The sequence below is a fragment of the Eleginops maclovinus genome, chromosome 8 (assembly GCF_036324505.1).
Source record: "Eleginops maclovinus isolate JMC-PN-2008 ecotype Puerto Natales chromosome 8, JC_Emac_rtc_rv5, whole genome shotgun sequence".
In the NCBI taxonomy this organism is placed as follows: domain Eukaryota; kingdom Metazoa; phylum Chordata; class Actinopteri; order Perciformes; family Eleginopidae; genus Eleginops; species Eleginops maclovinus.
Genome location: NC_086356.1, coordinates 9,159,625 through 9,182,601, shown reverse-complemented (window position 1 = coordinate 9,182,601; position 22,977 = coordinate 9,159,625). Strand labels below are relative to the sequence as shown.

At 38.6% G+C, this 22,977-nt stretch overlaps 1 protein-coding gene across 1 annotated transcript in view; it reads right to left on the bottom strand.

The window, feature by feature from the left end:
• Positions 1–896: 896 nt before the first annotated feature.
• Positions 897–22,977, bottom strand: part of bcr (BCR activator of RhoGEF and GTPase) — a 77,274-nt gene continuing 55,193 nt past the window's right edge. Inside the window, exons 6-23 of the mRNA XM_063889926.1 lie at positions 21,439–21,499; positions 21,265–21,317; positions 20,642–20,782; positions 14,216–14,337; positions 13,683–13,848; positions 13,404–13,523; positions 12,863–12,938; positions 12,589–12,693; positions 12,214–12,288; positions 11,824–11,921; positions 10,325–10,456; positions 7,290–7,349; positions 6,930–7,039; positions 6,342–6,481; positions 5,581–5,715; positions 5,371–5,476; positions 4,727–4,889; positions 897–4,621 (exon numbers count right to left, since the gene is read on the bottom strand). Of these exons, the coding sequence (XP_063745996.1) occupies positions 4,532–4,621; positions 4,727–4,889; positions 5,371–5,476; positions 5,581–5,715; positions 6,342–6,481; positions 6,930–7,039; positions 7,290–7,349; positions 10,325–10,456; positions 11,824–11,921; positions 12,214–12,288; positions 12,589–12,693; positions 12,863–12,938; positions 13,404–13,523; positions 13,683–13,848; positions 14,216–14,337; positions 20,642–20,782; positions 21,265–21,317; positions 21,439–21,499 (1,953 nt within the window). The 3' untranslated portion in view covers positions 897–4,531. The remainder of the gene's footprint in view (positions 4,622–4,726; positions 4,890–5,370; positions 5,477–5,580; positions 5,716–6,341; positions 6,482–6,929; positions 7,040–7,289; positions 7,350–10,324; positions 10,457–11,823; positions 11,922–12,213; positions 12,289–12,588; positions 12,694–12,862; positions 12,939–13,403; positions 13,524–13,682; positions 13,849–14,215; positions 14,338–20,641; positions 20,783–21,264; positions 21,318–21,438; positions 21,500–22,977) is intronic.

The window sequence follows — 22,977 nt, the reverse complement described above, 5'->3', positions numbered from 1 at the left end:
ACAATAGGTTTAAAAGTGAAAGAAGCCGAGAAAATACAATCAAAATTAAAATACTGTCAAAATATGTGGAATAAAAGTGCATACATAGTAAGACACGCTAAGTTTCACATTATACAACGCGAAATAACCCAGATGAAGCCAATTCGGAGTCCACGTGCACAACTTCCAAAACCACGCCCATCTTTGGTTTGGTGTAAATAATGCTGTGCGTAAAGGTCAAATACGCAGTCAAATGTGAGGACTGTCAACTGTTTCAAGATCATGTGCTTTTATGGTACAGTATTGTGTATCCAGAGACCTCAATTATACTTTATTTTTATTTACAATGTAAAATACCTCTGCCACGTTTGATGATATGAGTGGCCTGTTGGAACTAACAGCTATTGCGTTATTCAAGTTAAAATCACAATTGAACATCTCTCATCCTTATATCTCTGTATTAGTTGCTATATTTATTTGTCTTTCTCTCTCTCTGAAATATCTTTGCCATTAACACTATCAGTCTAATTTAAATCACATTTCAAATGGCACAGTCAACTCTTCAAATTCTTATTTATTTATATAACCCATTTTTTTAGAATTGCATTGTTATTACAACTAGTTTTCCTTCTCATCGGTCAGATCCATGATTCACTTCTAAATGAGACTCTCCAATGGCAAGCGCATATTTTTTAATGGGGATTTCAAAACCCAGAATAGGTTTCTTGCTGATACACATGGCTAATGGTAACATCAGGGAGAATTACACAAACCTGTTAACATTTTATTCTTTTACTGCTGTTTTTGTCTACCATGTCATAATCGTTCTCATGTTGTTTAGTGCAATCACTTCCCCCTGAAAAGCGACCAAGCTGGGGAATTATTCTGAAGTTTATAAAAAGGAAACCAGAAAATCATTCAATGTAGATACAAGGAGATTTTATTTAACATTTTTGTGTACAAACATAGGCTGCAAATGCCTTCCAAACATGTTTGCCCTCAGAACACAGTATTCCTTTTTACAGTTCTACAAGCAGAACACTGAATATTGAACAAGAAAAAGTATTTGTGGTTTGTCAGCAAGTCTCATTCTCAGCTTAATATTGTGTGCCAAATAAAACAAAAACTGGTATATTTCCAAAGAGTCAGGTAGTCTAACTTAATGTAAGTCTGGTGTCGTAGAAATGGCAGCAGAGGGTCATTTGACAGTATTATGGGAATGTGATAATTACCATGTAAAATAAATGCAGGAGAACTTTCATATAGAGCAATATGTTCCACATCTTCAGGCTATTCCACAGATAAATTAAACCTTTTTTGTTGTATTTACTTGTTCATGTACAGAGGGACTGAGGTTATGGAGGGTACATGCAGTTACACTGACAATCAACAGACCAAAAACAATGCAGATTTTAGAGCAATATAACACTCTTATCTCCTCTACCATACACTGACAGCTTGTCTTTTGAAAAAGACTGGAGGCGTACCGGCTCAACCCTTGACGATCACGTCAGGGGACGCCACAATAAATAAGAACAGAAACCAGATAATGTACTCTCTAGTATAATACATATTATACAACTTCGTGGAAAATGAGAGAAGTTTAAATTGTGTGAACTCACAAAATCTACCCTTTTCGATTGACAAGAACCTGCATCTGCTATTCAGTTACTCACTCAGATAGCTAAACACTCACAGTGGCCAGTCTGTACAACAAGTTGTACAACACATCAAACTACAGAGATGATAAATGGGCTTTTGTAGGTGTTTGGAGGGGTTGTGATTCTGGGACAAAATAGCAACAAACAAACTGTAAAATAAGACATACGTTTTCCCAAAGAAAGTACACCATACACATTAATATAGCTTCAGATGATATTATATCATAAATAAATAGAATTAAGAGACCTTCTTATACCAAACAGGGACAAAACATAAATAAATTAGAATAAAAGGAGCTGAAAGTTTAAGAGCCAAAACAAGGACAAAAATGTTTTAAGACTGACTTTTTAAATTACAGCATCACAGAACGATGACGGTGACAGTAGAGCATGTACAGTATGAGCTAAGACCGTGCTTAAGGTTAAGGTCCTGTCTTAGTCTTTAAGAGATGGAAGGTGTGTGGCTGTCCTCAGCAAAGGCAACAGGAGACTGAACAATGTTTCAGAGTACCACAGGCGCTTAACAAAAAAAAAAAAAAGTGTCGAGGCACGATAGGGTAGAGTAGTGTAGGCAATTGGGACTTGTTTTAAAGGGTGGCAGACGAATGAATGAGTGGTGGATTCATCCGGTGTCTCACATCCTTACTTATAGATGATGAAAATATGTGGGCATGCTACAGTAGGCCAAAACTTGTGGAAGTACATCAAAAGTGGGACAGAAGGCATGAAGACTTTAAGAATAAAAGCTCAAGATAATTTGGGCTGATGTAATGATGGTTTTGTGTATTTTATCATTAAGTTTAGAGAGTTGATATGCATCTAACTATGAATTCTCTTGCCTTAAAAAGTCCAAGACATTTATGTTAACAACTTAAAATGTGTTATTAATAACATTGACTCCCCTACGTCATCTTAAACATGGACACAAGCACACAAGCCCTTATCAGACCCACTTAACTGGTCAATTGGTTTTATATCTAAGATGTAGGGAAACAACTGTGATATTTACCCTTGGCATGAGAAGGATATGCTGCGATAATGTAAACCAGATACTCACGAGTTACAAACATCCCACATGATGACACAACTGTGAAAAAGACAGCAATAACATAAACATTTGAAAAACAATAAAACATGCCTGCATGTTAAATCTAGGAAACTGAACTTAAAATGAGAAATATGTACTTTTTAGAATAAAAAAAAACATCTTAAGAGCTTTCTTTTAAAATGGCCATTGTGTTGGACACCTCCATCATTAACCGTATGAAGAACATTTAAAAAGGGACAAAGAATTATAAGGACATTTCACTGTTCAGGAGAAGATGAAACAAAGTAATATTCCTTCATAAAAACCAACAGATATGCTCTTCATTGGACATAAATGCAGAGTGCTCAGGTCACTTAAATTGTAATACAGTAGTTCTAACATTGCGTGAGTGCACATCTGCAGCCAATGATTAAATGGTACAAAATGAGACAATGTCATATATGTGGGAGTGTGTGTGCTCTATTATGACATTGCATATTGTCTACACTAGACAGGCGACGGTCTCTGGATGTGAGACATTTCTTGCAGAGGAACACCCAGCAGTTAAAGAGCTTGTGCCTTTTCCACAGCAGCATACAGTATGTAACTACAATGTGTTTGTTACCTTCAATAATAATATCTAAATGAATAATCAAGAGGCTGGACAGAACAGCTGAGTAGTTTCTATAAGAACAAGGCAAGACTTAAAGTCAAGGCTAAGACCTACCACTTTCAGAATCAAAACAGAAAAAGAGCTCACATGGAAAAACAAACCAACCCCCCCCCCCATCCCAAAATAAATTACAATAATAGCATCAATGATTATACTGTTAAACAAAAAGAAAGAACTAAAATATTTAAGATTATGTACACACTGTATCTGTAAATACAACCGCCTCATATTTTTTCGTCAAACAATGAAACATATGACTTTTGGCAAGATGTCCTATGTTACAGTAGGAAGGACTTTTCATCCGCAATGATATGAACACAGACAATTCCTATGTTAGAAAATATATTGCTTCCTCGGTATTCAAGCTGAAGACTACCTTGAGACACAAACCACACAAATAGAGGACATTTGCTTTTATGGCCTTGAAAACCGCAGGCAGTCAGATTGCAGTGTATTACTAATCATCGGGTTCCTTTTTTTTTTGTTCTTCTTCAAGCTGTAGCGTTTGTCTCTGACTCCCATCAGGATTTGTTTACGTTGTAAACACTAAAACATAGAGTTGGCCTCCTCACCCAAAGAACAAAAGCCAGTATCCTGCCGATGTTCATTTATATCTCTCACAAATGTGTCCTCTTGTCTTCTCAGAAACAATGGGCTGAGATTATATAAAACACAGTTAAGATTTACCTCATCAGGACATGAAGCAATGTTTGAGATGGATAATGCAAAAGTCTTGAGTAGATGATTGTCCAAAATAAACACAGATAGAGAACAATGCGCAACACGCACTAACATGGAAATTCAGATTTGATGGCAAACTAATTCAAGGATCACGAAAGAGGTGTTTTGTTCTTGATTTTTGAACCACAGTTGCATTAAAGCTGTTAAGACCAACAAGAGCATGGTGGAGAAATGTAGATGGTGAATGTATTCAATGAAGGAATCTTACTAAATATCATGTAATGAGAGATATCAACACCAAGGCCCTTGCATCCTCAGAGCTTTGGAGGTCCAATGGCGCCCTCTTGTGTTTGAGGAGGGCAGGCAATCACCAGAGACAATCTTTTCCATCTGCAAGAGTCTGGTCAGTCAATTCAAAAACATCCTACTATAGGCTCACTTTGAGCCACGGTCCATCTCATTTCACTCCTCCATGGTCAAAGTGTCAGGGCGGAAGAGTCAATATTAGCTCTATACTTCAGTGGAGAAGAGGATGCTCTGTCTTTTACTGTCCGGGGTGGGGATCGTCTCCAGTTGGAGGAAGTACAGCAACACCTGGACCTGCGAGGCAATAAAAAACAGAAGAGAGACAAATAAGGTTATGGTTGGATGAGCTTTTAGTTAGAAGCCAATAGATTGAAGATGAAATGCCAGTACAAGACCAACCTGGGCCATGACTTCCAGGGACCAGCTGTCTCCCATGCTGATGGGCTGGGTGGGGTTCGCGGGGATCTTGCTGTCCTTCTCGGAAGGCCTCAGCAAAGTCGGCCCGAAAACTGTCGCCAGGTTGTGGAGAGACATCTTGTTGATGCTTTCCTTATCTGCCACCCTGGAGAAAAGAGGAATGAAGTCTGTTAGTGGCACAGAGAGATGACAAGAGACCATGCATGTGATGTGCTAGTATGTAAACATCAGAGAATTAAAAGTCACAAGGTTTTATATATGTGCATCATTATATCTGAATATTTATGAATACTTCTTCACTATTGTATATATTGTTTTACATATTTTGTTATATATTGTAGTACAATTTGCACTTTTTTACCTAACGTCTTATGTTAATACACATTTTTTTCTCCTCTTATTGCCCAATTTCAAATGAACTTGTGTTTAGATTCATATTTTATTTTATTTGTATTTTTGCAACTGTCAAAAAACCTGATTTCCACCAGGGGACAAATACATTATTCTGATGTACACTTGAGTCAGTGATCGCAGTTGAATGCACGACCTGTGTGGCTTGTTGTTTTTCTCTGCATATGTTAGCTTTCCTGTCTACATCATTATAAAGGATGTGTGTGTTTCCTCACCTCTTCATGTGATCCAACAGGAAAAGGAATGTGACCAGGTTGGGTTCCGGCAGTGACAGCAGTAAGTTCAACATGCAGCTCTCTTTGGCAACACTATCAGACAGGGCTGCACAGAAAGAAAGGGATTTTTATTTCTTTACATCCTGCCAATCAATTTGCAACTACCAATAATTACATATGTTAGAGAATGTCAATATCCCTGAGACTTACTGATGCCGCCTGCAAAGTTAGGGTAGAGATCATCAGTGAAGAGCGGCTCTGGCAACTCTCTGAAGTACAGCTTCAAGGTCCCAGCGATGGCGTTTACATCCATCTCACTCATCATCACTGACACGTCTTTATGATCTGCAGGAGAGATGTGAAACCACATGAAGAAAGGAGGGTCCAAAAGGGAGACGATAAGATTGGAAAACACCTCAAAACAAGCAGCAGTTGCAATCCGCCCATTCTGAAATCCCAATATACACACAATCCATGCAAGAGACAGATACGATTTGCTCCCACACAAATGCTGATTTAAGTTAATAAATCTGGTTAATCTTATCACATTAGAGAAACCACTTCCACATGTTAGCTCCTAGTTAGCCACACAGCTAGACTAATGATCACCTGATCAACAGAAATATAAATATTTACTCATATTTTCAGCGGTATTTCCTAGAAATGCAGGGGCGTTACAGGATTCATTTCACAAAAGGGGATTTAAAGACAATCTATATGTTTGGCATGGTTAATATTGTACATATTAAAATAAATTATAATCTTTGTGATCCAATTTATTTGACTTATATGAAGATGGGAGGAATATAATGCTTTGTTTAAGTCCTTTATCTTTCAATAATTCCACTCAACAACATTGGATTTGACCAGAAATATGGTCATATTGATTGGTGTCAACAGTACAAATTACACATTTTTACCTCATAATTTAAACAAAGCATACACTGTCTGTAGATGAAGGAAAAACTCACTGGTGTCAAATGCGGTCTTCAAGGCCTGAATGTCAGTGGCCACTCCTGATACTCGGTAGATGCCCACCTCCTCCATCCCCCTCCTCTCAATCTCCTCCAGACACTGCCGGACAATGTAGGGCACCTTGGAGCGCTCTCGCCTGGATGGAGAAAGACATTATTGATTAACAAGCAGTTTATATTGGTAAATCTCTTACCGGCAGGAATACAGAAAGCAATTTATGTTTTGTTTAATGAGACAAACGGAAATGAAGAAGGCTAAAAAACTGAAAGCTGTATTTTCCATTGTTAGAATTACTGCTTCTGGCTCTGCAGCAGTGATTTGTTTTTGCTGCTAAATCTAGTTAGCCACTCATTATCTCTAATCCTAATTTATGTCACCCATTAGGGACAACAATGGCCACAAACACACTAAGGCTTCCAGTACATGCTCTCTTCTCCTTTTCCTCTGAACTTCATTTTACCAAAGAAGTTATTTAGAAATTCATAGTTTTATATTTCGTATAATATGGCCCCCCAGAAAACAGGCAAGAAAAAGTAGAACTGGAGCCAAACAGTAGAGGCCTGTGTGTTGAAATGTGAACTCACTTGGTCACGGTGGAGATCTTGACTCCGAACACGCCCATTGGTTTCCGTGAGGGCATCCTCTGCAGGCTGAACTCTCGGGTGGTGAACTTTATTGAAAGTTTAACCTCGATCTGACACAGGAAAAAAGAGCTCAACGTTAAAACAGGTTGTTACGAGCCATCTGCAACGGCTTTCCATGATCTTGAGGAAATCCTGCCATGTTAAAAGCCAGATGTAGACTCAAATTAACTGCTGAGCCACGTCCTTAATGCTGTGTGCTACTATAACATAAATGTAAGGCTGTATTGGAGCTAGAGTTACACCTGAGTACAACTGATGTTTTAATACAGGAAAGCAATTACAACAATGTGACATACTCACCCCGTTCATTGGAATAACCGTTCTCTGCCAGTCTTTGCCTTGGAGAGATGCAGGGTCAAGCTAGAAGAGGCGACACAACAACAATACAAATAAGCATTAATGATATTTCATTTGAAGTTAGAAAATATTCAAGCAGATCCACACAATTGATTCTTTGAGATAATCATTACTAAGCTGTTATTGTATCATTTCAAATGGTCGGGGATCATGCTGGGTGATCAGTGTGGTTCACCTTCCATTTGTGGTGGTTAGAATAACCCATGTACCCAATCAGTATGTACACTTAATCCAGTGATGGCCTTAAGGAAAATATACAGTTCCTTCTTCTATTCAACTACATTTTAGAGGCAACATTCACTCCTTAAGTCCACTACACTTATCGACAGCTATAGTTAATACTTGATTCTAATATTGAGATGTACTACTTCTACTTGAAGTACATTAAATAATATGTGATATAAAGTATTCTCTTCCTCATCCGGTGGGAAATGCAAAATGGTTTAACATTTGGAGTTTGTGCTGTATCTATGTTTTGTAAGATAATGTACATTTTAACACTTATTTATTATGTATATGCAAGGTACCATTGTGAAAGAGAGTCTTGATCTCAATCAGTTTTCCCATGATTAAATAAAGGCTACCTAACTATCTGTTGTAATTTACTTTTAACTGTAGTTATTAAGCCAAAGAGGGTTAGAAAGAAATAACATACTGTACATATTTGTATAGGCAATGGATGACTATTTTCTCATGAACCACAGCTACATGCATTTTTTATGTTTACTTACTTTGTGAATATTATATTATCTTTACATACTGTTGTCCTACTTATGTACGGCTCAATTATGTCAACAGCAGTGCCTTAAGGTTTATTTACAACAGCAGTACAAATCTTCTCTCCAGTGGAATGTTTTCTAAGACGGTTTTGTTGTAACTCCCTTTACTGTGGTTTCATAAAGATGATAAATCTCTTTTGTGTGAACAGAGTATAAATTCCCATCCAAACACACATTGATTGTATGGAGACCATATGCCATGCCATATCTGAGTACTTAAACACACATCTGACACAACATACACACACACACACACACACACAGTATACAGTATGTTTACCTGGGCTAAGCCCCATCTGGTTGCGTGCGAGGCTGGATCATGTTTCTCATAACTCTCTCTCATTTGGTGAGAGCCGTTTACCGACACAGAATAACAGCAAAGCCCATTTTGCTTTCTGATAAAACGTTAAAAAACCTGAAGTTTTTGCCCCCCACAAATATGAATATATCTTTCATAGTCTTTATCAGTCGAAAGATTAGCAGACCCTGCGCTGTGTTAAGACATTTTTGGATAAATCACAGCTTTAAACATAAATGGTGCAACCGTAGTTAAGGAACGCTAAATAAAAAGTTAATTTCTACAGTAAATATAAATGGAAACATGTAAATATTTCCTGAATGTATAATATAATGTAGATTAAGATGTATTTGAATTTTGGAGAAAGGAAAGATTTGAACAAACATAAAATAATAAATGTATTTTCCGTTAGTAATTGGTAATAGTGAACAACTACATTAATGTTCCCCTTCTCTCTGTATTTGTGTAACTACGTACAAAATAGATACCAATTTTAAATTACCAGACAATATAAATCTTTATAACTATATAGGACTGAACATTTTTAGGTATGAAGGATGGATTTAAGTGTAATAACATGTTATTTGATTGCAAATGAGCTACCAAAAGGGTAAACAGAAATAGAGTCACAGATGCATAAGGCAATAAAGAGTACAAAAACATACGGATGAGAACAAAGAGAAATTACCATTCAAAATCTATTATCCTTACATGTGTGGGAAACGCATTTAGGGCAGGTGAATGATAGTTTAATATCACCTGGATATGCATGTGCTATGTGTTTATTATATTATGTTGTTCTACTGAAGACGTGAGCGGTATTTTTCCTGCCCTGGATTTATGAAAATCCTGCAGAGCAACTTTCTCACCACCCTGGGTGTTTTGTTTGGAATGACATCATCTGTCAGAAAGCAATCATGCCACAGGATTACCAGAGGAGCCACCAGGTGGAGCATGAGACTGTAACTGCAGAGAACTAGTGTAGTCGTAGTGAAGACGGCTACTGCAATTTAAACAAAGTGTTCAGGATACAGGCTGCTGTGATTATGACATTTCAATTGTCTCATAAAAAAGTTCGCTGAATGGTTTTGTATTTTACCATTATCCTAGATTTTTGTTTCAACGTTTGTTGACAAACAACACAAAACAAGTCATTACACCTCTTCCAGACACCGAAAGAGATCCTTTTGTGTGTGTCAGCAGTGTATGATCGCACACACTCGAACAAACCCACACACACCTATCATGCTGTTTGAGGGGGAGCAAGGGATGGATGTTTTTCCATGAAGTGCAACAAAGAACAGACTGTTTTTTACGACTAGATCTTTCTGTATCTTTGCTTTCTCTTTGTTGATCTCCTGAGTGACACTTGGCATTGTCCTGCAGACTGCCGTCGTCTTGGCAACACAATCACCTGCTATCTAGATGTTCTATCCGCCTGCGATCAGCCAGTCTGCAGAGGACAGCGTCTGGGTTTTCTTCACGGATTCATCAGGATTTTCGGACTTTACAGACAAAGCATCCTATAGTTTTGATACAATTTGTGCGGGATGGCATTGCTTACTCAATAATCAGTGTAAACCCTGGCCTGTGAGTGAGTCATATTTTAAACATCTAAACCTGGCAGCATGACAAAAAAAGCTTGTGTCATTGTACACATCCTAAGACATTTCTTTCAATTCAACCAATCACCACCCATCCATTACATTATGGGTTATTCATCTAATCAGCTGCTTTTTTAAACATCATGCTCAGTTTAAGTTGTTCATTGAGCAATAATATGGATTTCATGCTTTGTGGCAGCTGTGGTGACATAACAGCCTATCAGTAATGAGTCATGGTTGGTCTGCTGAAAGGATGGGGGTGAGGTGGTGAGGTGGGGGTTTGACGTCATGACATACTTGGATCTGTCCTTTCCCCATGATGCGGTCTGTGCTCTCTCCATCCTCTTTGTTCTGCTTGGTCTTGTTGTAACACTTCTCGTAGCAGAGCAGCCTCAGGGTCTGAGAGCCCTCCAGGTCGATCTCAAACTCCTTAGGGGAAGAAAAAAAAACATTTGTAAGAATATGCTACAAAAATGTTCAAGGATTAAGTACAATGACACCAATAGAGACAGGAATAACAACAAGAATGGCAATATACCTCAAAAAGAAAAATCCGCATACACCCTGCATTTTAGTTCATACATCCCACCACACAGCCGACCATAGTTCCCTGTAATTATGTTCGGGAGCGCTCTGCATATGTTTTGAACATCGTTCTGGGGCCCTAACTGTGTTGGTTCACTTAACATTTGGACAGATGTGAGTCATCACCAGCAGCCCCTCATTAGCTGATATTATTTCCACTTTGCTGAGCAAAGAATCTTTGGGTCCACGATGGAAAAAAAAAAAAACTGTGCCGAAGATGAACAGATTCACTGATTGTGTCTCAAAGCTCTCCTCTGTTAGGTTGACCTCTAACATGCAGCTGTGTCGTTAATGCATTCATGTGGGTGTATTTGTGCTTGCTTGCATACATCTGCAGTATACATACATGTATGTTTTTGCTATACGTTTGCAGGGGTTACTAAGAGATGTACAGCTAACTGATTACAAGACCAGATGTCTGATGCGTGACGAGCAGCAGATGTGCATATATATGTTTGTATGTATGTATGTATGTCTATGTTGGTTTGAACATGTTTTGAAATGTTTTTCCAATAAAAGATATATGACATTGAACCAATCTGTGTAGGAACCAATTACATTTTTATATCTAAAGGATTTGAAACTGACAAAAGGTAAAAAGGCAGTGGGCGGAAAATATTTGGACTAAACTGAAGTTGAAGATTTTTACAAAGAACTTAATACAACAGAGAGTTATTTTATCATTTGTGTGCTCAGTTAAGATCTGGTATTTGAACTGTGGAAACTAGACGGCATATTATTCTAGAAGAAGGAAAGCAGATCTGTCAGATGCATTGTCTAAAAAGTATAGATTTCACCTTTGTCTTCTACTGTCCTTTTTTGTGGCGACTACACAATGTAAGTAAGTTGTTTTTGTTAAAATGGATGCTCCACAAACACTGAGATGAGTGTGAAATATGAAAAAAGTCAATTATCTGAAAAAAACCCGCTCTTTACAAAGAACATTTGTAGCTATTATTTCATATTTATATTGTTTTTTTATGTGATCAACTCTTGGGGATACTGATTTCATAAATTATTTTTGTTTGCAATTGTATTACTTTGACCTTTTCCACATTCTTTGTATAATGCAGAGATCAAGATTGATTAATTAAGTTTTTCACCATTGACTTTGATAATTGATCCTTGTATCATCTAGAGAGACTCTGCCGTGACATTACAAACAGTAAATCTACAGAGTCACATATTTATAATGTGCTATTCTCTCATACCTCGTTCCATTTGGGTTCAGTAGTGTATCGATACACTCTCGTCTTGGCTTTATTTGAAAAGAAGCCAAAGGAATCCACCTCCATTGTGCAGTAGAGATCTGAAAGAGAGGGTTGAAAAGATAGGGACGCTATAGAAGTGTACTGTAGTTTGTGAATGTATTTCAGTAGCAGAACTGACTTAATGTTGGATGTTATCCCCAGAATGCCAAATAGGAATGAATCACATTGAAGTGTCACAATGTTTCATACAGATGTTAAAGCAGATGTACATTTCAAAAGATAAAACACTAACTCCCAAACATGTCCAGAAACTAAAAATAAAGCACTGTTCTCTAGTTTTCATTTTGTCTGATTATCTGTGTGCATGAATGCTAAAGGGGAGTGACTCACTCAAGCTCTGTTTGAGGCCGGAGGCCGAGTGGACGATTACATTCAGGAACCCGTGGAGACCGGGGGATTCATCCTCTGGAAAAACAGTCAGCGGGCAGAGAGAGAACGAAAAAAAAGTCAGCGAGAGGGGATTAGAAAAGCATGCAGATCCATGTTTGTTTTGGAACCAAATCATACACGGAAGGAAGGGATAAAAATGGCCCTGTACAGAAAAAAAAAAACACTGCCTAAACCTCTGCCTACTTTCTACCCTCATTTAAATCACAGTTATTAATCATAATCATTTTTATCAGGACATTAATAAGAAATACAGAATCATCTACTCTTTTTCAGTAAGCCACATTTGAGTGTTGAAAACAAATGTAAAAACCTTACCTTCTTTATTGATGCTAAGTGGGATGTGATGTACAGTCTGCAGTTTGACACAGGAGCTGGTCAGCATTTGCAGCTCCATGGAGGTCAAGGAGGACGTTTTCAAACCTTAAGGGAAGACAGTAAACGTTGCTTGTAAATGATACTGTGTGTCTGTCTTGCTTTCTTAATCTCAAGGCTCTCGGATTAGTAGTGGCCACATTTAGCTTTATAACTTTCAAGTGCCTAGGATGTTCTTAACAAACAAAATAAAAAATGACATTTCTAGGACACTTACATTTCTTCTGCTGTTCCTTCATTATCTCCCTCCACTCTGCGCGCTCATAGTCGGACGAAATCAGGAAACTGTAACTCTGAAAATAAACACGAACATACTGTTATTTCATCCTCAATTAATATGAGGAGAGGCAGGCATGCGTCATCTGTGCACATATACAATATAACAATTAAATGTCTGTACTCATGCATTCTTTTCCAGCTAACTTCCACATATATAACATTTCATACAGCACATTTCTCATACTAACAAAACAAATGGAAATCATACACACATCTTATTTTTCCTTTATATTAAATTATATTGCATGATATTAGAATAGCAGAAAGACTATGAATGCACTTATTGTAAATCACTTTGGATACAATCCTTGGCTAAATACAATGCAATGTAATGTAATGGATATTGTCCTGGGAATAAAGCAGATGATGACCAAAATGAGAAGGACAGAAAGATTACAGAGAAGAGGAGCGTACAGGGGAGCAGTAGGAGGAGGGTGATGGGGTTAAGAAACAATGATGAAGGTGGAGAATGTCCTCACCTTGCCGTTCTTGTTGTAGACTCTAATGGGCAAGCTCGGAGACGTTAGGAGGAGCATTGACTCCTGCTCGGACAGCTTCTTTCTCAGACGGTCGATGACTTTTGAGCCCTTGTTTGCTCTCTGAAAACACAGAGGTGAAAATGACCTGTGTGACCTTGTGTACGTTTGTGATCTGAAACCTGATCATCATATGTTTACATTTGTATCCTAAGGTAATTCAATCATTTCTACCATGGTGACAACAGAAAAGTAGACATATGTTGATAAAGCAGTGTCTACCTTCTCTCTCTGAATCTCACTGCGGAGGTGTGAGATCTTGACCTTCATGGCATCCAGCTCTTCATCGGGGACCTGTGGGATAGTGAGTGGCTCTGCTTCCTCGGGCCCCTGGAAGGTCAGCTCGGTCAGGGGGATGTACCACTTACTGTCATACTGTTGGTTTTTACTGCAGTGGAGGAAAAAAGAGAGGGGATGGAGGTATGAAAATATGAGCGGATTGATAAAGGTGGTTCAAAGGTTAACTGTTTATGAAGAAAAAACAAGTATTCTTTTGCAAACTCTAAATTAAAGTGCTGGTTTTATGTTGGAAATAAAAAGCATGAGGCTTAAAATAACTGATACTAACATGAATATTCTATAAACATTTAGATGGTTGATAAGCAAAGAGGTTTCTATTTAACTCTCTGAACATTTTCAAAAACCTTCTGAAACTCAGTTAACAATGGGATCTTAAAATAAATATTAAACTATAATGACAGAACATTTCATAATATGGTAATATATGTTTTTTAGTGTATTCCCCCATCCCTTACCCTCCGATCTGTTTCTTCAACTTGGCGCAGAGCAGCAGATCTGAGAAGAGGAAGACGTGCCGCAGCTTCCTGGCTCCCTCCACCAGCTCCACCATGAAGCTGTCCTTCAGAAGCTGCCGGTTCTAAAGCAACCACACACACAACACCGGTGATCAGTAAAGCCTAATGGACCTACCCCAGGGAAACTGTACTGTCACTGTTCAAAATTCAAGAAAGTAAAAGACAAATATTAAAACACTCAAAATGTTGTACAGATTAGCATGATTCCTTTTTAACTCGTACATGATCCATCGTGGATAATTGCACCTAAAAAGGTAATATACATAGTTTTTTTTGCACAAAATAATTAGCATAGATTAAAACTGTAGAGGGTCAGTAACTATTTCACAATATGTGGATGTACGGAGCTTTTGTATTGTTGCTGCATCACAAATCTTTATTCCTTGTCTTCTCTGCCCACCAAACGAGTCCTCAAAAACACGACAAGAGAAGACAAGCAAAAAAACGATTGAAGGTGTGAGGAGGGTGACAGGATTTTGGTTTTATTTTGTGCTTCATCCCAAAAAATGTCCGCTTTACTTAATCATCACTGACGATGCTCATGTGTAACCTATTAATGTTTATTGAATAATAACCCAATTATAACCCTCACAATGTTTGGAGGAATGTGCATATTGCATGGACTAAACTAATCGCCTGACAATGCTTTTGTCTTTTACCAGCATAATCATCAATGCCCAGGTTCTAGAGGAATGAATGAGGTAATGGCAGCCTGGGAATCGCTGATGTCAGACTACATAATGAGATGTGTACTACTGTCATTTGCCAAAAGGGGGCAGTAATGTCATTTTCCAAATAAGAACACACATTTACAAGAATGGACTTAGAACAATAACTGAGCAAAGACATACCAAACCACCACTGAGTAGTAAACCATCCACCTTTACACGCTAATAACACCAGTTTTACTTTTTGCCTGAGCGTAAAATAAATTGTGATTGTTTAATTTAGCTTTTTAACTCACCGGGCAAAGAGAAAAATAGGATACAGCATTGAAAAGACTTTATTAATATCCTTCTTTCATGTACTAATTGATTTAAAAACATTTTAAAAACATTCCTGGGGACAAATCAATTTGAATGTTTCTGTTCAAAGTTACAAAAAATTAAAGAGTAGGCACAGATAGTTAAAAAAAAACCACTTGAGGTGCAAAGAACATTGACTTATTGAGAACCAAATTGCATCCCTATTGTCACCACCAGAGCACACGGGAGTGGAACTGATGGTCAGGTAGAATCGTTTTTTTGTGCTTAAAAAACCTGACCAGACATCTGCTGGCAAAGACGAGGATCATGCTGTGTCACTCGGTATTAACGCTACTTTGTGATGGAGAGGGAGACAAAGTCAGACAGAGCCTAAGAGTATATCACAAGGAAACTAAAAGGCTTAAAGAGAAGACGCAGGAAAAAAGGGATCCTGATGTCATGCCGCAGTTTCAGACTGTAGATACCAAACCATGTGACACAGCTCCACTGCAGTCATCTGTTGTTAAGGTGCTTCTTTATGCATATGCACATGCAAGCACACATGAAGATCCCTCAGCAGATTACAAATAGGTTCTTATCCCCGCAATAAGGATCTAATAAAAATCTATTTCCCAGCAGGGAATACAACTATTCATTACTAGCTAGATAATGAGGCCTGCAATGATGACGACCTGTGATAGATAACTTCCAGATGAGTGGCTTTCTGTGTATATGGCATATTTCTCTCGTGGATTCTGAGGTGCTACAGCTGTCAGGCAACAACTCGTCTCATTTCCTGGTAGGCTACAGTTTTGGATGTTTGACAGTCTGAGATTTGATGAAATTGCTGGAAAGTATTTACTATAAATTCCATCTCCATCCTTGTGTTACTTTTGGAGTTCGATGCCACAAGAACAGAACATCTATGAAAAGACTCCACATGTACTATAGTACCCCTGAGGATATTCTTTAGCTAGAATAGAAAACAAGGCCCCATCTTGCGTTACTCCCATCAGTCTGCATGCTGTCATGTTGGTCTATAAATATAACAAGTACTGTACAAAAGTAGAATAAGATATTGGTCACAGTGCTTCGCTTTGTTTAGTTCCTCATATACAACATTAAACTGAAGGAATGAGTAGGAGCTTAAGCTATATTGCCATGTATATTAAAAGCACAGATGCACCATCAGTGTGATCCAATTGGGCGCAGTAACATCATCACAGATTTGAGGTTAAAAGGGCATTTAATCTGTTGCCAATTACATATAGTATACATCATGTAGGGATTAAACTTTCATATGAAATGTATAAACAGATATGGTGAAAAAACTATGACTCCAAAGCCTGGCTAGCACAGCAGCGCTTTCAACCAAAAGCTAACAGCAGCAAGCTAACAGGCTTAGGATGTCAGTGTTAACGTGTTGATATTTAACAATCGTCATGTTACCATTGTCACCATCTGGCTGTTAGCATTAAACACTTAATAAATAACACTGAAAACCAAATACAGTTGAGGTTGAAGGGGCATGTCATCAGTTTAGCAGATGTTTTGTCATAAACCAAATCATATTTGGCACAAATGAAACTAGAAAAATGTAAGATATCTCAACAGAGAAGTGGCAAAATGTAAACCTAATGGAGGCTATGAAGAACAGAATGGTTTCTCCTAGATTTAAACTACTGTTGGACCTAAACTAAACTTCTATAATTACTAGTATTCTCCTCTTTCATCTTTGGCTTTGTAATCCTGGCAGTCCAACTAGTGGTGGCAACATAATTTTCCCACAGCCTGTGCAGCACTGATGTAGCATGGCACCATGGTACCACCCTACATCACCAGTTGGCTGTGGTCACATTACGAGGGACCACACCTGACCACACCTAGCTGTGATGTTGGGTGTGTAGCATTCAGCCCACAGAGGCCTGTGCAGCTGTGTTTCTCCTCTTTCCAAAATCTAGCGTCAAGATACTTTTTAATTATAATTTCTTTCTACGGATTGTATAAAGAGAACACTGCAAACTAAGAATTGTATCCCCTTAATATGGAACAGAAAGTATATATTGTTGGATTACTATGGACTAAAAAACAAACTACTTATGCTAATGTTTGTATTGGATTAGACTTAATATTCAGGTAAGTAAACTGGACTTCTAATGACCAACTAGGAAACTACGCTGACCATCAAGCTTCTGTGATAATCCTCCTCATTGATCCTATGATAAAAAGAGATAACATAAAGGGAGGGATAACAGCTAGATTAAGGATTTACAGGATTCGTACTGTGTGGGAGTGAATGTGAATTTATTTGAAGGGATAAAGCAAGACTGGCCACTAAATTGCTGCGACACAAAGGCATTTATATAACCTGCACATCCAATTCTGCCAATAAAAAGCCCTTAACAAAGGGTTTTGGCTCCATTAAATCTGAGTTAAAAAAAACTCATTTGTAACAGGACAGAAAAAAGAATAGCCTTAATAATGCTGATCTCAACAGACGTGTTATTTAAACGCTGAATAAAAGGTTTAACACACTCGTTGAATGCCTGCAGACACTTTTTTTTCTCTCATTTAATCAATGTTCATTGTTTTTATCTTTGGTTGCAGACACATATTCCAGTTAATGATCATTCCTATATCAGGAATCTGATGCATTTAAAAATGTGCTTACACTGCTGCTTTGCTCTGCAACTGGGGGAAAATACGAGCTGTCTCAGCGCATCAGATGACATTTTCACAATATTTAACAGCCAGTAGGAGAAATGTGACTTTCTCCATTCTCATAATAGCTGACCGGAGCATCAGCAGCACCAACATGGAAGCAGAGGCGATGTGAAGCAGAGTGCGCTGACTGCACAGAACACAGATTAAATATTGACCACCTCCTGGAGGAGCCTTCTGAAAGCGTGTGCGCGAGTAATGGCATGAATTTACAAAAGATATGTGTTTATTTTTAGAACGCCCACTTGAAGGGGCTTCTCTGCGCTGCGCCTGTGCGTTTTCTGTGTGCGTGTGTGTTTGAAACAACGTGTGTATAAGGGGACCAGTTTGTGTCAAGGAAGATAGACAGAGAATGAAAATACACACACAAACAGTCACATCAGGAGCACATGTCTCCCACAGGCAAACAGAACAGAGCGAGGAGGGGAATTGAGATTTAGGCAGCGCAGTCATTTGCATTTTAATCAAGCAGCTTCTGTTTGTCCCCTCCCCTCGTCTCATGGCCTCTCAGGGCCTCTCAAAAGCCACTTGTGCTGCTGCATTCCTCCACTGAACCGACCACAGGTTACTCACTAGTGTGTACACATGGAGTGACACTTCAGTGCTCCCTCAACACAATTTCAGGTCAGATCTTTAATGAGCACGTGGCCTTTTTCCTATACTATCACATCTATCTGAATATTTTTGGCTATAATCAGCCTTGGCGTTGCAAAAGTGTTAACGACGCACCCATACAGTCAGTGTTGTTCTTACTTAGACAGCAATAGATCAACACCATGCTAATGTTTATAGACTTACTGTTCCTTTGACATTTATGATTGTTGTAGCAGCTGCTACAGGGCGCAATGAGTAGAATTATCCTACAAACTATTGCAACTTATACAAAGTATGAAGTGTTTTGCGGTTACTCGATCTGCTCTCCGCCTGTACTGTTTCGTTTCTATTTTTGCCATGTTGCGGATGCTTATGCGTGTCAAACTCTATGAAATTGCAGCTAACTGGTGCCAGATCGCAAGTGGCCATCCGAGATGTAGCCACGGAAATGGCTGATACAGCAATGTTGCAAATATACTGAGGCAAAGCTTTTTACAAATCAGTTACATTCAAAAGAAGATCAGAAATAACAATCATTCATTGTGTAAAACTGATTGATTTAATTAAATCAATGTCAGTTCACCTAATCCTGCACTCATCAAATTTGTTTTGGCATCACATGAACAAAGGATAATACGGGTAACTCCTTTACTAAGTTAAACAATCAACCCGATCAAAGACCTGAGTTCCTTTTTGGACATCTGAAGGCTCAGAAACAGGACTGTAATGATGTTAATGTGTACAGACATCGTGTTGAGGTCAGAGAAACAGAATCAGTAGAGTGGGTGAGGGTGTAATGAATCCTATAAACACATATGAAAGCAGCATAAAAAACACACCCTCTCTAAGTTTTATTCTTGGCTGAAGTGATCTCTCCGTCTAAAAGCATCGTCCTACACATTGTATAACCAGATGTATGTTTGTCAACAGTTAACAGGAATAAATGTTAGATACATGTTGCAGCTCAGGTGATGAAATGTGGATAAAAACCTCAGGCATGCTATATACGCCAAGGTAAGATATACAGTAATGAGCCCCATTGATTTCAATGTGCAGCTTTCATGTATCCACAATAAATATTTGATGGCTGGTGTGAAGGTCTAGATGGACTTAGGTGGAACTGGGGCCTGCGGGTACATATAGGAGGGTAAATGTGTGTGTCCGGGTGTGTGCGCATGTTCAAAGGCACACAAGAGAAAGAGAGCGAGTGAATGGAACAGAGAGTGTGTTTGTGTGTGGAAAGGGGTGCAGTAATGACCCCCCTGTGAGCAGAGGGAGGAGCCCGCACAGTTTTTTTTTTGCTCGTTCTCTCCAAACCCTTCATTTATGAATAATTAACTTGGTATCTGCCAGTTAGAGAGGACCGGTGGCTCATTACAAGGCATTATGTATGGCAGTGTCACGCAAGCTATAAATCAAGAGGCGTCCATTCATGTGCGTCAAGTCATCTCCGGGGATGACAAGAGACTGTGGGGGGTGGGTTATGTGTGTGTGTTTGTGTTAGGGGAGATGGGAGGCCACAAGAGAGACACCGAGCAAACAGAGAAGCAGCCTCAGCTAGGCAACCCTGTATGACCATATAAGGGCATGGGCTCTGCTTTAGGCTGCAGATTGGCGGCTCCTGTTCACTCAATTGGCAGCAAATCCATGGTCATTTTGGGGGCGGGGTTATGACATCATCATGCTCAACATTAGGGCAGGAAAGGGTTAAAATTATGAAAAAATAACTGCTAACACCTCTCTGTGGAGAAAAGAGGATTGAGTCTTATTTCAGTGAATGTCAAATTTAGTAAAGGGACAGACGGTATGAATCAGATTTTGATATGCTGTTATTTGCTCTAAGGGATGTTGTTAGATATACTATAAAATGACAACCTTAAAAGATACAACACAATGTGCAATAAACACGCTGCAACCCACAACTAACCAGTAAAAAAACCCCAGTCTATTTGATTTGGTGCACTAACAGAGTACACCCAAAGTAATATACCATTTTTCACATCAACTAATTGAAGAAGAGCATGCTGATTAAAAGGCTGAGTGCCAGAATGAGGACCACCTGGTTGGTGTTGAGTAAAACTCTCACCTCTCCCTTCTTGACAGTCATGGACTGCCGTCGGGGCGTCGACTCCTCGTTGATGCTGGACAGGAAGTTCTGGGAGATCCGCAGGGCGTCCTGCAGGAGCGGGTGATCCGGGTGGCTGGTGGGCGTGTGTTTGAGCAAGTCCTGTTGAACAGTGGAGAAGGAAAAATATTGACTTAGTGCAGGTTAAAGACCACGTATTCAGTATACACTGTATGTATTACTATACACGTGCAGTCTAAATGACACCTCTGCTGAAAACAGTATGGTAAAGGGGTATTAGTTTTTCATCAATACAACAAACTAAGACCTGAATACTAACAGTAAATGGTAAAATTAACAGTCAGATAGTATGTGTCTTATTTGTCACATATCTAATACAAATGACCATTACAAATGTATTTACAGTATTTCTGTATAGAGACTTGGGTTGGGTATTAATGGAGAAAATGTTTTATAGTTTCTGAAAAAGGTAATTTGAGACCGGAAGTAAAAAAAACAAAACATAATGGTATATTCTTACAATGTTGGGGTTTATTTGTAGGAGGCCACTACTAAAATATTACAGCTCCTCAATGTGTGATGAGACACTATTGAGATGTATTGCTGCTTTAGCTCTTACTTACATGAAGTACCAAAGTGCTGCGAGTCACTCTGTCCACTGGTTTATAAAGCAGCGCTGAACATGAGAAAGAAGATACATTGTCACTGAATTGTTACTTTCATTTTCTATAATTATGCATTCAAACAAGCTGTTGTTATAAATGCAATTAATAAAACACCAGCATGATATGACTGACCTTCTAGAGAGTTCTTGGCCGTCTGGTCCTTAGAGTCCTTTGGGCTCCTCACCTTCAGGTTCTGTTTGGAGACACAGGTTTTAAAAAACCATGTTTGGTATGTCTCCGCCATATGAACACATATTGAGGTTACCATCCTTGCTGTGGCACTGAGGTCATCCACTTGCAAATTAATTATGCCATCCTCAGCAGCTTTTCCCCCCACCATCTTGCTCAGATGGCTGAGAGTCATGCATCATTACGCAGGCCATTAACAACCCTCCATGATGAATTCCCCATCCTGCATGCAGACACCAGCTCAACGCTAACTGGTAGACCTCATAAAACATTGACGAAGACTGATGGTGTCCCGGAGACTGCTTGAAACATTTTAAAATAATGTATACGAAAAAGAGCTCAACCGGTTTGCTGTAGGTGCACGTTTGTTATATATAGTAGTTTAAATAAGCCCCCCGCCATGTGCAACTTTCATAGTGTTGAAAACTATTTTTTAAAAGCTGCATCTTTAACTATTTTTGTAGCTGTTGGACAACTAGAAACATCCCCACATGTATGAAAACAGCTGTAATGTTGTTTGAACTCTCACAATTTAATATAACACTGCTGGGAATGTGGATCAGTTTAAAACCAGGGTCAATGTTGTTACATCAGCCTCCAAAACTACCTTAGAGGCATGAGAAACCAAAATCTAGTTTGTGTTTGATAAAAGAAATTGTTCTGAGCCCATGAAAGCTGTTGGCAACTTGTGTTTGGGGAAAAGATAAATGACCAGATTTGTTACGCTGTCAAGGCTCATCTCCGCTCTGTGTAGGTGAGTTAGCTCAGATTTTCAAGGAGAAAAAGACCAAGCAACCATCCTCAAGCATTTCCCCTCATTTAATTCATACACACTGAATAATGACACACAAATATCTGCCTCTGGTAGCATTTGTATAAAAATATTCAGGAAAACATGCAAATTTGAATGCAGGGAAATGCTAAAAGATGCGTGGGGGTATAATGAGAGTCAGTTATATATTCGTTGTCATTTTATTGTGACCAGGTAAGATTGCCTTTATATGTTCGGTTCAGTGTTCAGCTGCAGCAGGATGGTTATAGTTTAGATTTTCTTGTTAAAATATGTATACAGCTACAAAAGACCAACTGTCTCATGGTAACATAAACGTAACTGTATTAGAAACACTATATCTACTATCTGCTATCATACTGATTTCCAGTATCACAACATGCTAAATTATATTACACGAGTCAATGATTTTAAGCTAAATGTGCTGTAGTAGTGGTGAACAGCATTAGTCAATGCCTCTTATATGATTATATGAAAGAAAATGTGCATATAAACTAAAACGTGTGCAGGAAGAGGATGCAATAGGCATGGATTATGGGACTTCAACACACTTTTTTGTGTAATGTGATGGTGAATATCACTCCTGTGACCAAAGCCCAACCTAACGTTCACTAACTTTCATCTAAATTAGATACAGCTTTGCTCCAAACATCATAAAAAGAACAAACAATTGGATAATTTGCTGGTATGTA